This window comes from Marmota flaviventris, chromosome 7 (genome assembly GCF_047511675.1).
Source record: "Marmota flaviventris isolate mMarFla1 chromosome 7, mMarFla1.hap1, whole genome shotgun sequence".
NCBI lineage: Eukaryota > Metazoa > Chordata > Mammalia > Rodentia > Sciuridae > Marmota > Marmota flaviventris.
In genome coordinates this window covers 11,588,992-11,606,013 of record NC_092504.1, presented here as the reverse complement: position 1 = coordinate 11,606,013, position 17,022 = coordinate 11,588,992, and the positions used below count along the sequence as shown (strand labels likewise).

General features: G+C 44.5%; 1 protein-coding gene across 9 annotated transcripts in view; it reads left to right on the top strand.

The window, feature by feature from the left end:
- Positions 1–17,022, top strand: part of Prom1 (prominin 1) — a 126,421-nt gene that overhangs the window by 100,186 nt on the left and 9,213 nt on the right. For 4 of the 9 annotated variants that reach the window (XM_071614161.1, XM_071614162.1, XM_071614163.1 and 1 more), the window contains 3 exons: positions 8,749–8,772; positions 9,156–9,224; positions 13,476–13,499. The exons of 4 other annotated variants lie outside the window; for them this stretch is intronic. In XM_071614161.1, the coding sequence (XP_071470262.1) occupies positions 8,749–8,772; positions 9,156–9,224; positions 13,476–13,499 (117 nt within the window). The remainder of the gene's footprint in view (positions 1–8,748; positions 8,773–9,155; positions 9,225–13,475; positions 13,500–17,022) is intronic. One more of the 9 variants, XM_071614164.1, reaches the window with a different exon arrangement.

The window sequence follows — 17,022 nt, the reverse complement described above, 5'->3', positions numbered from 1 at the left end:
GACAGGCAAGCCTGGGCGGGAAGTGTACTGAGGGTCAGGTCTCCTGGTGGCAATGCTGAGGTGGAGTTTGGGATGAAAGGTGTTTGAAGAGAAGTCCAGGTGGACCTTCTGAAGCCTCAGTCCTCTGGAGCAATTATGCCCTGCCAAGAGTTGCCTTCATTGGGCTAAATGGAGACTTTGTGCCCCCACCTCTGTAGCCACTTGGATCTGGGCTGCTCAGGAAAGACAAAGCCCTTGGGCAGTTCAATTGGCAGCAGAGCAGGCCCTGAGAACTCTGGCAGCAGGAGGCCCTCTGCTGACCATGCTCCCCTCTGCTGATGGCAAGTCCTTTGGGAATCTGGAAGGTACAACATTATGGCTTCCTGAGGAGTAGGAGGCTTGGGAGAGTTGGCTGCATCCAGGATTCTTTTGCAATTGAAAGGGAGGGTCAGGTTGGGCTTGGTGGTGCATGCCTGTAGTCCTAGTGACTTGGGAGGCTGAGTCAGGAGGATCACAAGTTCAGCCAGTCTCAGCAATTCAGCAAGGCCCTAAGCAAATAGATTTCAATTGTCTCAAAATTAAAAAAGAAAGAAAGAGGGTCATTTTGCAAGTTGATAACACAGACTTTGAAGTCCCAGAAACCTCTCAGCACACTTATGTTGCCATGGACCCTTTGTCATTTAGAAGTGATTTTCAAGGCCATAGACATTCACTAATTCCTGGTCTCAGAGCTGAGTGCTAAGAAGAGACAGCTCTGTGCCATCACCCATCCTGTCATGGCCCTGTGTGAGCCCTTTGCTACATACGCAGGCCAACACCTGCCTCCAGCATAGATGAGACAACACCCAAGCCCCCATTGGATATACAGGAGCACCCCATGTGAGCACTCAACACTGAGGGCTTAAGAGGTGTGTGTGTGTGAGTGTCCTTGCTTACCAGTTTTTCCCATGTCCCTGCACATGAGAAGACTTGCTAACTCTTGGATTTCATTTACTGGACAAAAAGGGAAAACGATAATGATAGGAAACAGGAAAAGCCCTAGGAGATGTTCAGAAATGAGTGTCTCTTCCCACTTGCTGGTGGGCGTTTCATCCTGGGTTGTTAATGCAGAAATTCACAATCAGTGACTCCCACCCAGTTGTACTAAAGACCACTGAGGACGCTTCTGTAGTGATTCTGGGTGTAATGCACATTTGAAGGAGTTGCCTTTGGGAAGGACCTAGGTCCTCACACTCCTGTGAAGGGCAGAAGCAGAGTGTGTTGGTCTTGGAAGTCCCAGGCTCTTCTGAGGCTTCTGTATTCTGTATTCTGTGTGCAGCCCCACAGCAGGTTGACAGGCTTTGTTTCAAGGAGACAAAAAGCACAGACTAACTGCCCCCCCTCAGGTTCCCCTGGGGCACCTTCTGTGGTAGCTGTTGAAGCAGGGCTGGTTTTCCATCCAGAACAGCCCACCCTGCAGGGGGAGTCCTGATAGGTGTCCTAGCCAGTCTGCTCTTCTGGTGGCAGTAAAGGAAGGAACAGAAAGTTTCAGGTTAGTGTAGTTGATTTATTTCCAGGAGGTGAGGAAGCAACATCTCAGAAGCTCTAGGAACATAGGGATTTATTTCTCCCCACCGACATCCACCTTGAGTGCTCTGGGGTCAGAGTTGGAATAAATCGTGTTGAAATTTTTGTGTCATTATGGAAGTTCTATGGCAACTTCTGGAGCCTCAGTGACCTGATTTGTAAAAGGAGACAATAGGATCCCTGCTCACTTAGGGTTGTGAGGTCACAGGGGTAAAATATTCAGCCTTTGACAGCGGAAGCCCTTGCTTGAGTGGTTCATGACAGTAATGACAATCTCATCTTGTGGTTACCTTGATGTTTCAGAAGATAAATGTGTCTGTCCAACCTTTTATCAAGCCAGGGCCCCTTACCCTCTGGGATTACACTGGTGGGGAGGGGCTTCAGATGCTTTGGGAGACCCCATTGTTCTTTTATTTAGTTTAACCTGAGTCCCTTGTACCTTCCTGTTGGTGTAAGATCCATGAGCTCTCACACCAAAAGACTTCAAATGCTGCCACATCTCATGACAAAGCCAGGTTTGGGAGCCAAGGAGTCATGCATGGATAAGGATCCCAGCCCTCTAGGAAAGTCCTTCTGCAGGTCAGGCTAATACAAAGTCAGGAGCAGCTCAGCCATTGGTTCCTGAGGAGCCTCCCAGGAAAAGTCTCCTGAAGGGGAACCATGCAGCTTCTGAGTGGCCAAGTCAGTCCCAATGCCTTCACCCTCCCCTCCCCTGTCATCTTGGTTATCTCTCTCTCTCTCTCTCTCTCTCTCACACACACACACACACACACACACACGCGCGCATCGGGTGTCCTGAGCTCTCTGTCTGGTGATCTCCTGTGGTTCGTGTCCATGTCACTCATCTCGTCATCCTGTCTCTCTTTAATGGGTCCTATTAACATTATATTGGAGTACAAATGTGGGGGGTGTAACTATAGAGCTATAATAGTCACAAGAATATCAGTAATTTTGTCTCTCCTTTTTGTATTTTATAGTCTTGAAACTATATCCCCGGAAACGTAAGGCTTTTTACAAGAAAAATTATTTTTATACATGGGGTGGGGGAGAATTTTATTATCCTATGATGGACTTTAGAGTTAAATTAATAACCTCTTTAAATGACATAAAATAATAGATACATCTAGGTAAAAATGAATTGTGACACCTCTTAAAAAGAGGACTGGAACAGAATGTGCTCAAGAAACACTCTTTGAAGGAATGAATATTTTGTGAGTTAAAATTACTAATCCACGAAGAACTCATTTCCATCTTTGGAATCTGCAGTTTTAACAAATTGTCACGTACTTTTCATGACCCACATATTGTCTTTGTGATCCATATTGTAAACACTTCATCTTAGAGATAGCATGGTGTTTTTGATGTCCTTAATTTTTGTAACAGTATGGAAAATGGTATTACTAGTTATGATAAACTTCATCCACATAATCTTTCAAGGCTATTATGACAAGGTAAAGAAAAGTCTGGAAGTGCATGTATGTTTCATGGTGAAACTTCTCTTTCCCTGTAGATCTTATGAGATCTCTGCATGCCCAGCACTTCTTTTTGCATTATAATCTGTCAATAACTAGCTCCAATATTGACCTACTAGCATTTCATGATGCCATTAGTTTGAGATTTCAGTGACTTCTTAGCAACAGAAATATGAACCAACTAAAATTTGGTGTCATCAAAAAATGCTATGTATAACTCCAGACCATTATGGTTGAAATGCACACATGTAGGCTGCCCTGGGCTGTCTGTCTGGTGATCTCCTGTGTTTCGTGTCCATGTCACTCATCTGGTCATCCTGTCTCTCTGGAATGGGCACTATATCATCCATGTTTGGAGTACAAATGTGGGGGATGTAACTGTAGCTGTAATAGTCCACAAGAAAATTAGTAATTTTGTCTCTCCTTTTTGTATTTTATAGTCTTGACACTATACCCTCGGAAACGTAAGCTTTTCTTTTTAAAAAAAGTATATTTTTACATGGGATGGGGGAGAATTTTATAATCCTATAATGGAGTTTAAAGATAAACTAATAATATCTTTAAATGATATAAAAATAATAGATATATCTAGGTAAAAATAAATTGTGACACCTATTACAAAGAGGGCTGGAACAAGAAATGCTCAAGAAATACTTGTTGAAGGAGGGAATATTTTACATGTTTTAAATTACTAATCCATGAAGAAGTCATTTCCATTTTTGGAATCTGCAGATTTAACAAATTGTCACATACCTTTCATAACCCATACATTGTCTTTGTGACTCATGATGTAGACACTTCATCTTAGCGATAACGTGGTGTTTTTGGTGTCATGTATTTTTGTTACAATATGGAAAAAGATCATCCATATGATCTTGACAAGGCTATCATGACAAGGTAAAGAAAAGTCTGGAAGGGCATGTGTGTCCCATGGTGAACCTTCTCCTTCCCTGTGGATATCCTAAGCCCTCTGCATGCTCTTGATAGCCTGCACTTCTCTCTGCATGATACTCTATCAATGACTAACTCCAATCTTGACCTACATAGCATTTCATGATGCCATAAGATTGAGATTTAAGTGACTCCTTAGCAACAGAAATGTAAAGCAACTAGAATTTTTTTGTGTCATCATAAAATGCTATGTATAATTCCAGATTATTATGGTTTAAGTGCATGTACACTTTAGCATTACTCTGCTTCGAACTAAGTGCTTACTGTCTTCCAGATTTACCCTTCTTCCCTTCTCTCATCTATTCTTACTTCCTTCTAATAAATTAGGGTCAACCAGTAAAGGAACTCCAACCTCTCCTCCAAAATCTACATAAATTTATTTTCTGGACATAAGGCACTTTCCGTGAACCAGGACATCCACTAAGTAACTCTGACCTGCCAGGTGTCCTCTTCTGAGGCTCCACTAAAACTGGAGATGTACCTGTAACCAGGGCCTGTCTGCTGGGGCCGGGATAAACAGGGGAGAGCAGAGCAGCCCTGTTCTCTCCTACTTAGTGTTCTTTGGCCTTCCCCAAGGGGTACCTGAGTTGCAAAGGAGTGAGTCTAACATCAGTGTGCAGGGGGCTCCACCTTCTCTTAGAAGCCTACACTCCACATGGGACAATCCAGTTCAAAGGTCACCATGTTCAGGGGAGCCTCCAGCATAGGCTCCCAGAAAGACATATAGTCCAGGCAAGTGCATCTTTATCTTAAGCAGTGTTGCCTAGTAACAGTTGATGCTCTACCTTTGTCAGACCTCAAAAGGAATAGAACTAAAAAGGTATTTGTCTCTTCAGAAGGGTGAAAGTTTTACCCAATTTACAATATGCAATATCACAAAAATTTCAAACTTTTGAATTTAATTTGCCATTGGAGGAAAAGGAAATTATATTTGTGTATCCAGTCAAAATATTCTAAACAAGATTGGTTAAAACAGAAAATTTTTTTTTCACGGTTCTGGAGGTGGCAAGTGCTAGACCAGGTGCTGTCACGTTCAGTGGCTTTTTCATAGACGGTGCCCCTCCCTGTGTCTCACCCAGGTGAAGGAGTAAGCCAGCTCACTAGGGTTGCTTTTCCTAAATTTTTTCACAAAGGCCTCCACCTCCTAGTGCCATCCACCTGGGGACTAGGATCTCCACTTATGAATATTAGGGGGATGCAAGCATTCAGACCAAAGCAAAAGTGATAATCATAATCATAATCATAATCATAGAAGAAAAATAAGGTTCCAAAATGTCAAATTGACTTCATGTCATTTGCTGCCTCTAGGATAAGGTGGATGTGTGTTAGATTTGGTTGCTAGAGTACTATGTTGTGCAAGATGTGAAGATTGATTCAAGGGTCACTTAGCTCAGTCTCCTCCAGGCAGAGTACACAGGGCTGTGGCCTGCCTCATACACATCTCCCGTTTCATAGCATGTTAGGAGGGTATCTTATACTTATGGACTGAAATTTCAAGGTCAAAGGAGAGTTCTCAACTATTTCTATTGCCCCAATATCAGTTCTTCTAGGACTCTCTGAATTTGTAGAATTCGTTTCTGGTCTTTCCTTTTGTTTGTGAGGTCTCTAAGTGTCATCTGTGTACAAGGAAGTGTCATTGGCTTGACTTAGAAGATTCTAGCAAGATAGGCAAGCCTGAGTGAAAAGTATGCGGAGGGTAGGGTCTTCTGGTGGCAATGCTGTGGTGGAGTTTGGGGTGCAAGGTGTTTGAAGAGAAGTCCAGGTGGACCTTCTGAAGCCTCAGTCCTCTGGAGCAAATATGCCCTGCCAAGAGTTGCCTTCATTGGGCAAAATGGAGACTTTGTGCCCCCACCTCTGTAGCCACTTGAATCTGGGCCACCCAGGAAAGGGAAAGCCCTTAAGCAGTGCAATTGGCAGCAGAGCAGGCCCTGAGAACTCTAGTAGCAGGAGGCCCTCTGCTGACTATGTCCCCACTGATTCAGCAAATGACATGAAGTCAATTTGAAATTGTGGAACCTTATTTTTCTATTATTATTATTATCATTATTATTATCACTTTTGCTTTGGTCTGAATGCTTGTGTCCCACTAACATTCAGTGGGAATCCGGAAGTTACAACATTATGGCTTCCTGAGGAGTAGGAGGCTTGGGAGAGTTGGCTGCATCTAGGATTCCTTTGCAATTGAAAGGGAGGGTCAGGTTGTGCTTGGTGGTGCATGCCTGTAGTCCTAGTGACTTGGGAGGCTGAGTCAGGAGGATCACAAGTTCAGCCAGTCTCAGCACCTCAGCAAGGCCCTAAGCAAATAATGAGACCTAGTCTCAAAATTTAAAAATAAACAAAGAAAGAAGAGGGTCATTTTGCCAGTTGATAACACAGACTTTGAGGTCCCCGCAACCTCACAGCACACTAATATTACTATGAACACTTTGCCATTTATAAGTGATTGTGAAAGCCATAAACATTCATTAACTCCTGGTCTCAGACCTCAGTGTTGAGAATAGGCCACTGACTGCCATCACCCATCCTGTCATGTCCCTGTCTGAGTCCTTTGCTATATAGGTGGACCAACACCTGCTTCTGGCATAGATAAGACAACACCTGAGCCCCCATTGGATGCACTGATGCACCTAATGAGAGTACTAAACACCGAGGGCTTAAGAGGTGTGTGTGTAAGTGTCCTTGCTTACCAATTTTTCCCGTGTTCCTGCACATGAGAAGACTTGCTAACTCTTGGATTTCTTTTACTGTCCCAAAAGTGAAAACGAGAATGATAGGAAACAAAAAACCCCTAGGAGATGTTCAGAAATGAGTGCCTCTTCCCACTTGCTGGTGGGCGTTTCATCCTGGGTTGTTAAGGCAGAAATTCACAATCAGTGACTCCCACCCAGTTGTACTAAAGACCACTGAGGACGCTTCTGTAGTGATTCTGGGTGTAATACACATTTGAAGGAGTTGCCTTTGGGAAGGACCTAGCCCCTCACACTCCTGTGAAGGGCAGAAGCAGAGTGTGTTGGTCTTGGAAGTCCCAGGCTCTTCTGAGGTTTCTGTATTCTATATTCTGTGTGCAGCCCCACAGCAGGTTGACAGGCTTTGCTTCAAGGAGAGAAAAAGCACAGACTAACTGCCCAGCCTCAGGTTTCCCTGGGGCACCTTCTGTGGTAGCTGTTGAAGCAGGGCTGGTTTTCCATCCAGAACAGCCCACCCTGTAGGGGAGTCCTGGTAGGTGTCCTGGCCATTCTGCTCTTCTGGGGGCAGTAAAGAAAGGAACAGAACGTTTCAGGTTAGTGGAGTTGATTTATTTCCAGGAGGTGAGAAAGCAACATCTCAGAAGCTCTAGGAACATAGGGATTTATTTCTCCCCACCGACATCCTCCTTGAGTGCTCTGGGGTCAGAGTTGGAATAAATCGTGTTGAAATTGTTGTGTCATTATGGAAGTTCTATGGCATTTCCTGGAGCCTCAGTGTCCTTATATGTGAAAGGAGACAATAGGATCCCTGCTCACTTAGGGTTGTGAGGTCACAAGGGTAAAATATTCAGCCTTTGACAGTGGAAGCCCTTGCTGGAGGGTTTCTGGTTCATGAGAGTAATGACAATCTCATCTTCTGGTTACCCTGAGGTTTCTGGTGGAACCCAGACGTGTTCAGAAGATAAGTGTATCAGTCCAACCTGTTATCAAACCAGGGCCACATAGGCTCTGGGATTACACACAGGTGGGGAGGGGGCTTCAGATGCCTTGGGAGACCCCATTGACCTTTCATTTAGGTTAAACTGAATCTCTTATACCTTCCTGTTTCTGTGAGTTCCATGAGTGCTCACACCAAAAGATTTCAATTGCTGCCACTTCTCAAGACAAAGCCAGGTTTGGGAGCAAAGAAGACAGTGCATGGATAAGGTGCCCAGCCCTCTAGGAAAATTTTTCTGCAGGTCAGGCTAATACAAAGTCAGGAGCAGCTCAGCCATTGGTTCCTGAGGAGCTGCCGCAGTCTGGCTGGGCACAATCAGGAGCCACTTGTCAAAAGAAACTAACTTTATTTTTAGAACCAAACACGCCAAACAAACAGCCTCTCAGGAAAAACCCCTCAGAGCCTCAACTGCCACCACCGGCTTTCCACAAGCCTCTCTCTCCCCCCACTAGCTTCTTTCCACCTCCCACAATCCTCCTGCTCTTGAGGCCGATTGGCTGGGTCACGTGGGCAGAGCCAAAAAGTCCCCCAATGAGCAGCTCCGTGGTCTGAAAGGGCAGGGAAACAGTCCAATGAGCATCACCGCAGAGGAGCCAATCAGCTAGATGTTGCTGGGGCCGAGGAGCCAATCAGCTAGATGTTGCTGGGGCCGCTGTGAGCCAATCATCAGCCGGCAGCTGGATTGCTGGCAGCTGGAAGTTTGCTGGGGCCCCTTCGGCTGTGGCTCTCAACAAGGAGCCTCCCAGGAAAAGTCTCCTGAAGGGGAACCATGCAGCTTCTGAGTAGCCAAGTCAGTCCCAATGCCTTCCCCTCCCCTCCCCTGTCATTTTGGTTCTCTCTCTCTCTCTCTCTCTCTCTCTCTCTCTCACACACACACACACACACACACACACACACACACACATGTAGGCCACCCTGGGCTCTCTGTCTGGTGATCTCCTGTGGTTCGTGTCCATGTCACTCATCTCGTCATCCTGTCTCTCTTTAATGGGTCCTATTAACATTATATTGGAGTAAAAATGTGGGGGTGTGACTATAGAGCTATAATAGTCACAAGAAAATTAATAATTTTGTCTCTCCTTTTTGTATTTTATAGTCTTGATACTAAATCCCCGGAAACGTAAGCATTTTTTTAAAAATTATATTTATACATGGGATGGGGAGGATTTTTTTATTTTATGATGGACTTTAATGTTAAATTAATAACATCTTTAAATGACATAGAAATAATAGATACATCTAGGTAAAAATAAATTGTGACACCTCTTGAAAGAGAAATGCAATATACACGGTGCTCAAGAAACAGTCTTTGAGGGAATGAATATCTTACATTTTAAAATTCCTAATCCCCTATATAGAAGTCATTTCCATCTTTGGAATCTGCAGATTTAACAAATTATCACATACCTTTTATGACCCATACATTTTCTTTTTTATCCATGGTGTAATCACATCATCTTAGCGATATCATGGTGTTTTTGGTGTCATTTATTTTTGTTACAGTATGGAAAATGGTATTGCTAGTTATGATGAACCTCAACCACATGCTCTTGACAAGGCTATCATGACAAGGTAAAGAAAAGTCTAGAAGGGCATGTGTGTCCTGTGGTTAACCTTCTCTTTCACTGTGGATCTTCTGAGCTCTTTGCATGCTCTTGATGCCCTGTACTTCTCTCTGCATGATAATCAATGACTAACTCCAGTCTTGACCTACATAGCATTTCATGATGCCATGAGTTTGAAATTTCAGTGACTTCTTCGAAATGGAAATGGAAAGCAACTAAATTTGGTGTCATCATAAAATGCTACATATAACTCCAAATCATTATGGTTTAAATGCATGTGTACTTTAGCATTTCTCTAAACAAATTAAGTGCTTCCTGTCTTCCAGATTTACCCTTCTTCCCTTCTCTCATCCATTCTTACTTCCTTCTAATAAATTAGGGTCAACCAGTAAAGGAACTCCAACCTCTCCTCCAAAATCCTTTCATGAATTCACATTTTCTGGGTGTAAGGCACTTTCCGTGAACCTGGACATTCACTAAGTAACTCTGACCTGCCAGGTGTCCTCTTCTGAGACTCCACTAAACTTGAGATGTACCTGACCACCAGGGGACCTGTATGCATGGGCTGGGATAAACAAGGGACATCAGGGCAGCCCTGAGCTCTCCTACATAGTGAGTATGGTCTTTATCACCTCCACACAGTTAGCCCCAAACCAGTGTTCTTTGGCCCTTCCAAGTGGTACATCAGGTGCAAAGGAATGATTCTACCATCAGTGTGCAGAGGGATCCACCTTCTATTAGAAGCCTACACTCCATGTGGGACAATCCTTTTCAAAGGTCACCACGTTCAGAGGAGCCCGCAGCTTGGGCTCCCAGTAAGATTTTATATAGCTAAATACATAGGGTGAAAGGTTTACTGAATTTACAATATTGAATATCACAAAAATTTCAAACTTCAATTTAATTTGCCATTGAAGGGAAAAGAAATTGTATTTGTGTATTCAGGCAAAATACTATCAACAAGATCACTTACAAACAAGAGAAATTTCTTCCTCACGATTCTGGAGGTGGCAAGTGTTTGATCAGGTGAAGTCAGGTTCACTGGCTTGTTCATAGATAGTGCCCCTCCCTGTGTCTCACCCAGGTGAAGGAGTGAGCCAGCTCACTGGAATTTCTTGTCCTAAATTCTTCCCCAAAGGCCTCCATCTCCTAGTGCCATCCACCTGGTGACTAGGACCTCGAATTATGAATATTAGGGGTCACAAGCATTCAGACCAAAGTAAAAGTGATGATGATGATGATAATAATAATAATAATAATAATAATAATAATAATAATATAATGGAAAAATAAGGTTTCAAAATGACAAATTGACTTCGTATCATTTGCTGCCTCTAGGATAAGGTGGATGTGTGTTGGATTTGGTTGCTAGAGTGCTGTGTTGTGAGAGATGTGAAGATTGATTCAAGGGTCACTTAGCTCAGTCTCCTCCAGGCAGAGTACACAGGGCTGTGGCCTGCCTCATATACATCTCCCGTTTCATAGCATGCTAGGAGGGCATCTTATACTTAGGGACTGAAATTTCAAGGTCAAAGGAGAATTCTCAACTATCTCTCTTGCCCCAACATCAGTTCTTCTAGGACTCTCTGAATTTGTAGAATTGGTTTCTGGTCTTGCCTTCTATTTGCGAGGTCCCAAGTGTCCTCTCTGTACCAGGAAGTGTCATTGAGTTGGCTTAGAGGATTCTAGCAAGACAGCCAAGCCTAGGCATTAAGTGTACTGAGGGTCAGGTCCCCTGGTGGCAATGCTGTGGTGGAGTTTGGGATGCGAGGTGTTTGAAGAGAAGTCCAGGTGGACCTTCTGAAGCCTCAGTCCTTTGGAGCAAATATGCCCTGCCAAGAGTTGCCTTCAGTGGGCAAAATGGAGACTTTGTGCCCCCACCTCTCTAGCTACTTGAATCTGGGCTGCTCAGGAAAAGGACAACCCTTGGGCTGTGTAATTGGCAGCAGAGCAGGCCCTGAGAACTCTGGCAGCAGGAGGCCCTCTGCTGACCATGCTCCCCACTGCTGATGGCAAGTCGTTTGGGAATGTGGAAGGTACAACATTATGGCGTCATGAGGAGTAGGAGGTTTGGGAGAGTTTTTTGCATCCAGGATTCCTTTTCGATTATAAGGGATGGTCAGGCTTGGCTTCATGTGCATGCCAGTAGCCTTAGTGACTTGAGAGGCTGAGGCAGGAGGATCACAAATTCAGCCAGTCTCAGCAACTCAGCAAGGACCCAGGCAAATAGTGAGACCCGATCTCAAAATTAAATAAAAACCAACAAAGATAGAAAGAAAGAGGGTCATTTTGCAGATTGATAACACACACTTTGAGGTCCCAGAAAACCTCTCAGGACACTAACATTGCCATGGACACTTTGCCATTTAGAAGTGATTGTCAAAGCCATAGACATTCACTGACTCCTGGTCTCAGTCCTGGGTGTTGAGAATAGGCCACTGTCTGCCATCACCCATCCTGTCATGGCCCTATCTGAGCCCTTTGCTACATATGCTGTCCAACACCTGCCTCCACATAGATGAGCCAACACCGAGCCCCCATTCGATTTGCAGGTGCACCCCATGTGAGTACTCAACACTGAGGGCTTAAGAGAGGTGTGTGAGTGTCCTTGCTTACCAGTTTTTTATCTATGTCACTGCACATGGGAAGACTTGCTAACTCTTGGATTTCATTTACTGCACAAAACTGGAAAACGATAATGATAGGAAACAGGAAAATCCCTAGGAGATGTTCAGAAATGAGTGTCTCTTCCCACTTGCTGGTGGGCGTTTCATCCTGGGTTGTTAAGGCAGAAATTCACAATCGGTGACTCCCACCCAGTTGTACTAAAGACCACTGAGGACGCTTCTGTAGTGATTCTGGGTGTAATACACATTTGAAGGAGTTGCCTTTGGGAAGGACCTAGCCCCTCACACTCCTGTGAAGGGCAGAAGCAGAGTGTGGTGGTCTTGGAAGTCCCAGGCTCTTCTGAGGTTTCTGTATTCTATATTCTGTGTGCAGCCCCACAGCAGGTTGACAGGCTTTGTTTCAAGGAGAGAAAAAGCACAGACTAACTGGCCCCCCTCAGGTTTCCCTGGGGCACCTTCTGTGGTAGCTGTTGAAGCAGGGATGGTTTTCCATCCAGAACAGCCACCTTGCAGGGGAGTTCTGGTAGGTGTCCTGGCCACTCTGCTATTCTGGGGACAGTAAAGAAAGGAACAGAAAGTTTTAGGTTAGTGGAGTTGATTTATTTCCAGGAGGTGAGGAAGCAACATCTCAGAAGCTCTTGGAACATAGGGATTCATTTCTGCCCCACCAAGAACTTCCTTGAGGGCTTGGGTCCGTGTTGGGGTAAATCATGTTGCATAGTCTTGTGTCACTATGTGAGTTCAGTGGCATTTCCTGGAGCCTCAGTGTCCTTATATGTGAAAGGAGACAATAGGATCCCTGCTCACTTAGGGTTGTGAGGTCACAAGGGTAAAATATTCAGCCTTCGACAGTGGAAGCCCTTGCTGGAGTGTTTCTGATTCATGAGAGTAATGACACTCTCATCTTCTGGTTACCCTGATGTTTCTGGTGGAACCCCGAGTTGTTCAGAAGAAAAACGTGTCTATTTTGTTAACCAGCCAGGGCCACTTGTCCTCTGGGCTTGCACAGGTGGGAAGGAGGCTTCACAAGCTGTGGGAGAACCCATTGGCCTCCATTCAGTCTAACCTGAGCCCCTTGTACCTTTCTATTGCTGTGAGTTCCATGAGTGCTCACACCAAAGGATTTCAATTGCTGCCACATCTCAAGACAAAGCCAGGTTTGGGAGCAAAGAGGACAGTGCATGGATTAGGTGCCCAGCCCTCTAGGAAAGTCCTTCTGCAGGTCAGGCTAATACAAAGTCAGGAGCAGCTCAGCCATTGGTTCCTGAGGAGCCTCCCAGGAAAAGTCTCCTGAAGGGGAACCATGCAGCTTCTGAGTGGCCAAGTCAGTCCCAATGCCTTCCCCTCCCCTCCCCTGTCATCTTGTTTCTCTCTCTCTCTCTCTCTCTCTCTCACACACACACACACACACACACACACACACCCACACACACGCGCGCGTCGGGTGTCCTGAGCTCTCTGTCTGGTGATCTCCTGTGGTTCATGTCCATGTCACTCATCTCGTCATCCTGTCTCTCTTTAATGGGTCCTATTAACATTATATTGGAGTACAGATGTGGGGGGTGTAACTATAGAGCTATAATAGTCACAAGAATATCAGTAATTTTGTCTCTCCTTTTTGTATTTTATAGTCTTCAAACTATACCCCCGGAAACGTAAGCATTTTTTTAAAAGAAATTATATTTATTCATGGGATGGTGGAGGATTTTTTTATTTTATGATGGACTTTAATGTTAAATTAATAACATCTTTAAATTACATGGAAATAATAGATACATCTAGGTTATAATTAATTGTGAAAGTTCTTAAGATAGGACTGGAACATAGAAGGTGCTCTGGAAATATTCTTTGAAGGAATGAATATTTTACATATTAAAATTACTAACCCATAAAGAAGTCATTTCCAACTTTGGAATCTGCAGATTTAACAAATTGTCACATACCTTTCATGGCCCCTACATTGTCTTTGTGATCCATGATGTAAATACTTCATTTTAGTGATAACATTATCTTTTTGGTGTCATTTATTCTTGTTAAAGTATGGACAATGGTAATACTGGTTATGATAAACTTCATGACAAGTCTATTGTGACAAGGTAAAGAAATGTGTGGAAGTGCATGTGTGTCACATGGTGAACCTTCTCAACCCATGTACATATTCTGAGCTCTCTGCATGGTCTTGATGCCCTGCACTTCTCTGTGTATGGTACTCTGTCAATGTCTAACTCCAATCTTGACCTACATAGCATTTCATGATGCCATAACTTTGAGATTTCAGTGACTTCTTAACAATGGAAATGTGAAGCAACTAAAATTTTGTGTCATCAAAAATGCTACTTATAACTCCAGATCATTACGGTTTAAATGCATGCACACTTATAATTTCTTTGTATCAAACTAAGGGCTTATTCTCTTCCATATTTACCCTTCTTCCCTTCTCTCATACATTCTCCTTCCTTCTAATAAATTAGGGTCCAACAGAGAAGGAAATCCAACCTCTCCTCCAAACTCATTTCATTAATTCACATTTTCTAGACGTAAGGCACTTTCCGTGAACCTGGACATTCACTAAGTAACTCTGACCTGCCAGGTGTCCTCTTCTGAGACTCCACTAAAACTTGAGATATACCTGACAACCAGGGGACCTGTATGCATGGGCTGGGATAAACAAGGGACATCAGGGCAGCCCTGAGCTCTCCTACAAACTGGGTGTGATCTTTATCACCTCCATACAGCTGGCCCCAAACCAGTATTCCTTGGCCCCCCAAGAGGTACCTCGGGTGCAAAAGAGTGAGTCTACCATCAGTGTGCAGGCAGATCCACCTCCTCTTGGAAGCCTACACTCCATATGGGACAATCCAGTTTAAAGGTCACCATGTTCTTGGGAGCCTCCAGCATAGGCTCCCAGAAAGAGTTTATATTGGTAAATATATAGTCCAGGCAAGTGGATCCTTATCTTAAGCAGTGTTGCCTAGTAACAGCCGATGCTCTACCTTTGTCAGACCTCGAAAGGAACAGAACTAAAAAGGTATTTGTGTCTTCAGAAGGGTGAAAGGTTTAACCAATTTAAATTATTGAACCTGAAAATAATTTCAAACATTTCAATTTAATTTGTTATTTAAGGGAAAGGAAGATGTATTTGTGTATCCAGGCAAAATACAATAAACAAGATCCCTTACAAACGAGAAAATTCCTCCTCACGGTTGTGGAGGTGGCAAGTGCTAGACCAGGTGAAGTCAGGTTCACTGGCTTGTTCATAGGCGGTGCCCCTCCCTGTATCTCACCCAGGTGAAGGAGTGAGCCAGCTCAATGGAGTTTCTTGTCCTAAATTCTTCCCCAAAGGCCTCCACCTCGTAATGCCATCTACCTGGTGTCTAGGATCTCAACCTACAAATATTTGGGGGGACACAAGCATTCAGAACAAAGCGAAAGTTATAATAATAATAATAAGGAACAATAAGGTTTTAAAATGGCAAATTGACTTCATGTCATTTGCTGCCTCTAGGATAAGGTGGATATGTGTTGGATTTGGTTGCTAGAGTGCTGTGTTGTGAGAGATTTGAAGATTGATTCAAGGGTCACTTAGCTCAGTCTCCTCCAGACAGAGTAGACAGGGCTGTGGCCTGCCTCATACACATCTCCCGTTTCATAGGGTAGCATGCTAGGAGGGCATCTTATACTTATGGACTGACATTTCAAGGTCAAAGGAGAGTTCTCAACTATCTCTAATGCCTGAACATCAGTTCTTCCAGGACTCTCTGAATTTGTAGAATTGGTTTCTGGTTTGCCTCCTGTTTGCGAGGTCTGCGGGTGTCCTCTCTTTACCAGAAAGTGTCATTGAGTTGACTTTAAGGATTCTAGCAAGACAGGCAAGCCTGGGCGGGAAGTGTAATGAGGGTCAGGTCTCCTGGTGGCAATGCTAGGGTGGAGTTCGGGATACGAGGTGTTTGAAGAGAAGTCCAGGTGGACCTTCTGAAGCCTCATATGCCCTGCCAAGAGTTGCCTTCATTGAGCTAAATGGAGACTTTGTGCCCCCACCTCTCTAGCCACTTGGATCAGGGCTACCCAGGAAAGATAAAGCCCTTGGGCACCGCAATTGGCAGCAGAGCAGGTCCTAAGCATTCTGCAGCAGGAGGCCCTCTGCTGACCATGCTCCCCACTGCTGATGGCAAGTCCTTTGGAAGTCCGGAAGGTACAGCATTATGGTGTCCTGAGGAGTGGGAGGCTTGGGAGAGATCGCTGCATCCAGGGTTCGTTTTCAATTGAAAGGGAGGGTCAGGTTGGGCTTGGTGGTGCATGCCTGTAGTCCTAGTGACTTGGGAGGCTGAGGCAGGAGGATCACAAGATCAGCCAGTCTCAGCAACTCAGCAAGTCCCTAAGCAAATAGTGAGACCCTGTCTCGAAATTTTAAAAAAAGAAAGAAAGAGGATCATTTTGCAAGTTGATAGCACCCACTTTGAGGTCCCAGAAACCTCAAAGCGGTCAGTGCCATGGACCCTTTCCCATTTAGAAGTGATTGTGAAAGCCATAGACATTCACTAACTCCTGGTCTCAGACCTGAGTGCTAGAATAGACAGCTGTCTGCCACTACACATCCTGTCATGGTCCTGTCTGAGCCCTTTGCTACATTTGCTGTTCAAAACCTGCCTCCACCATAGATGAGACAATACCCGAGTCCCCACTGGATGTGCAGGAACACATGAGTACTCAACACTGAGGGCTTAAGAGGTGTGTGTGAGTGTCCTTGCTTACCAGTTTTTACCCATGTCCCTGCACATGAGAAGACTTGCTAACTCTTGGATTTCATTTACTGCACAAAACTGGAAAGCGATAATGATAGGAAACAGGAAAAGCCCTAGGAGATGTTCAGAAATGAGTGTCTCTTCCCACTTGCTGGTGGGCGTTTCATCCTGGGTTGTTAATGCAGAAATTCACAATCGGTGACTCCCACCCAGTTGTACTAAAGACCACTGAGGACGCTTCTGTAGTGATTCTGGGTGTAATACACATTTGAAGGAGTTGCCTTTGGGAAGGACCTAGCCCCTCACACTCCTGTGAAGGGCAGAAGCAGAGTGTGTTGGTCTTGGAAGTCCCAGGCTCTTCTGAGGTTTCTGTATTCTATATTCTGTGTGCAGCCCCACAGCAGGTTGACAGGCTTTGTTTCAAGGAGAGAAAAAG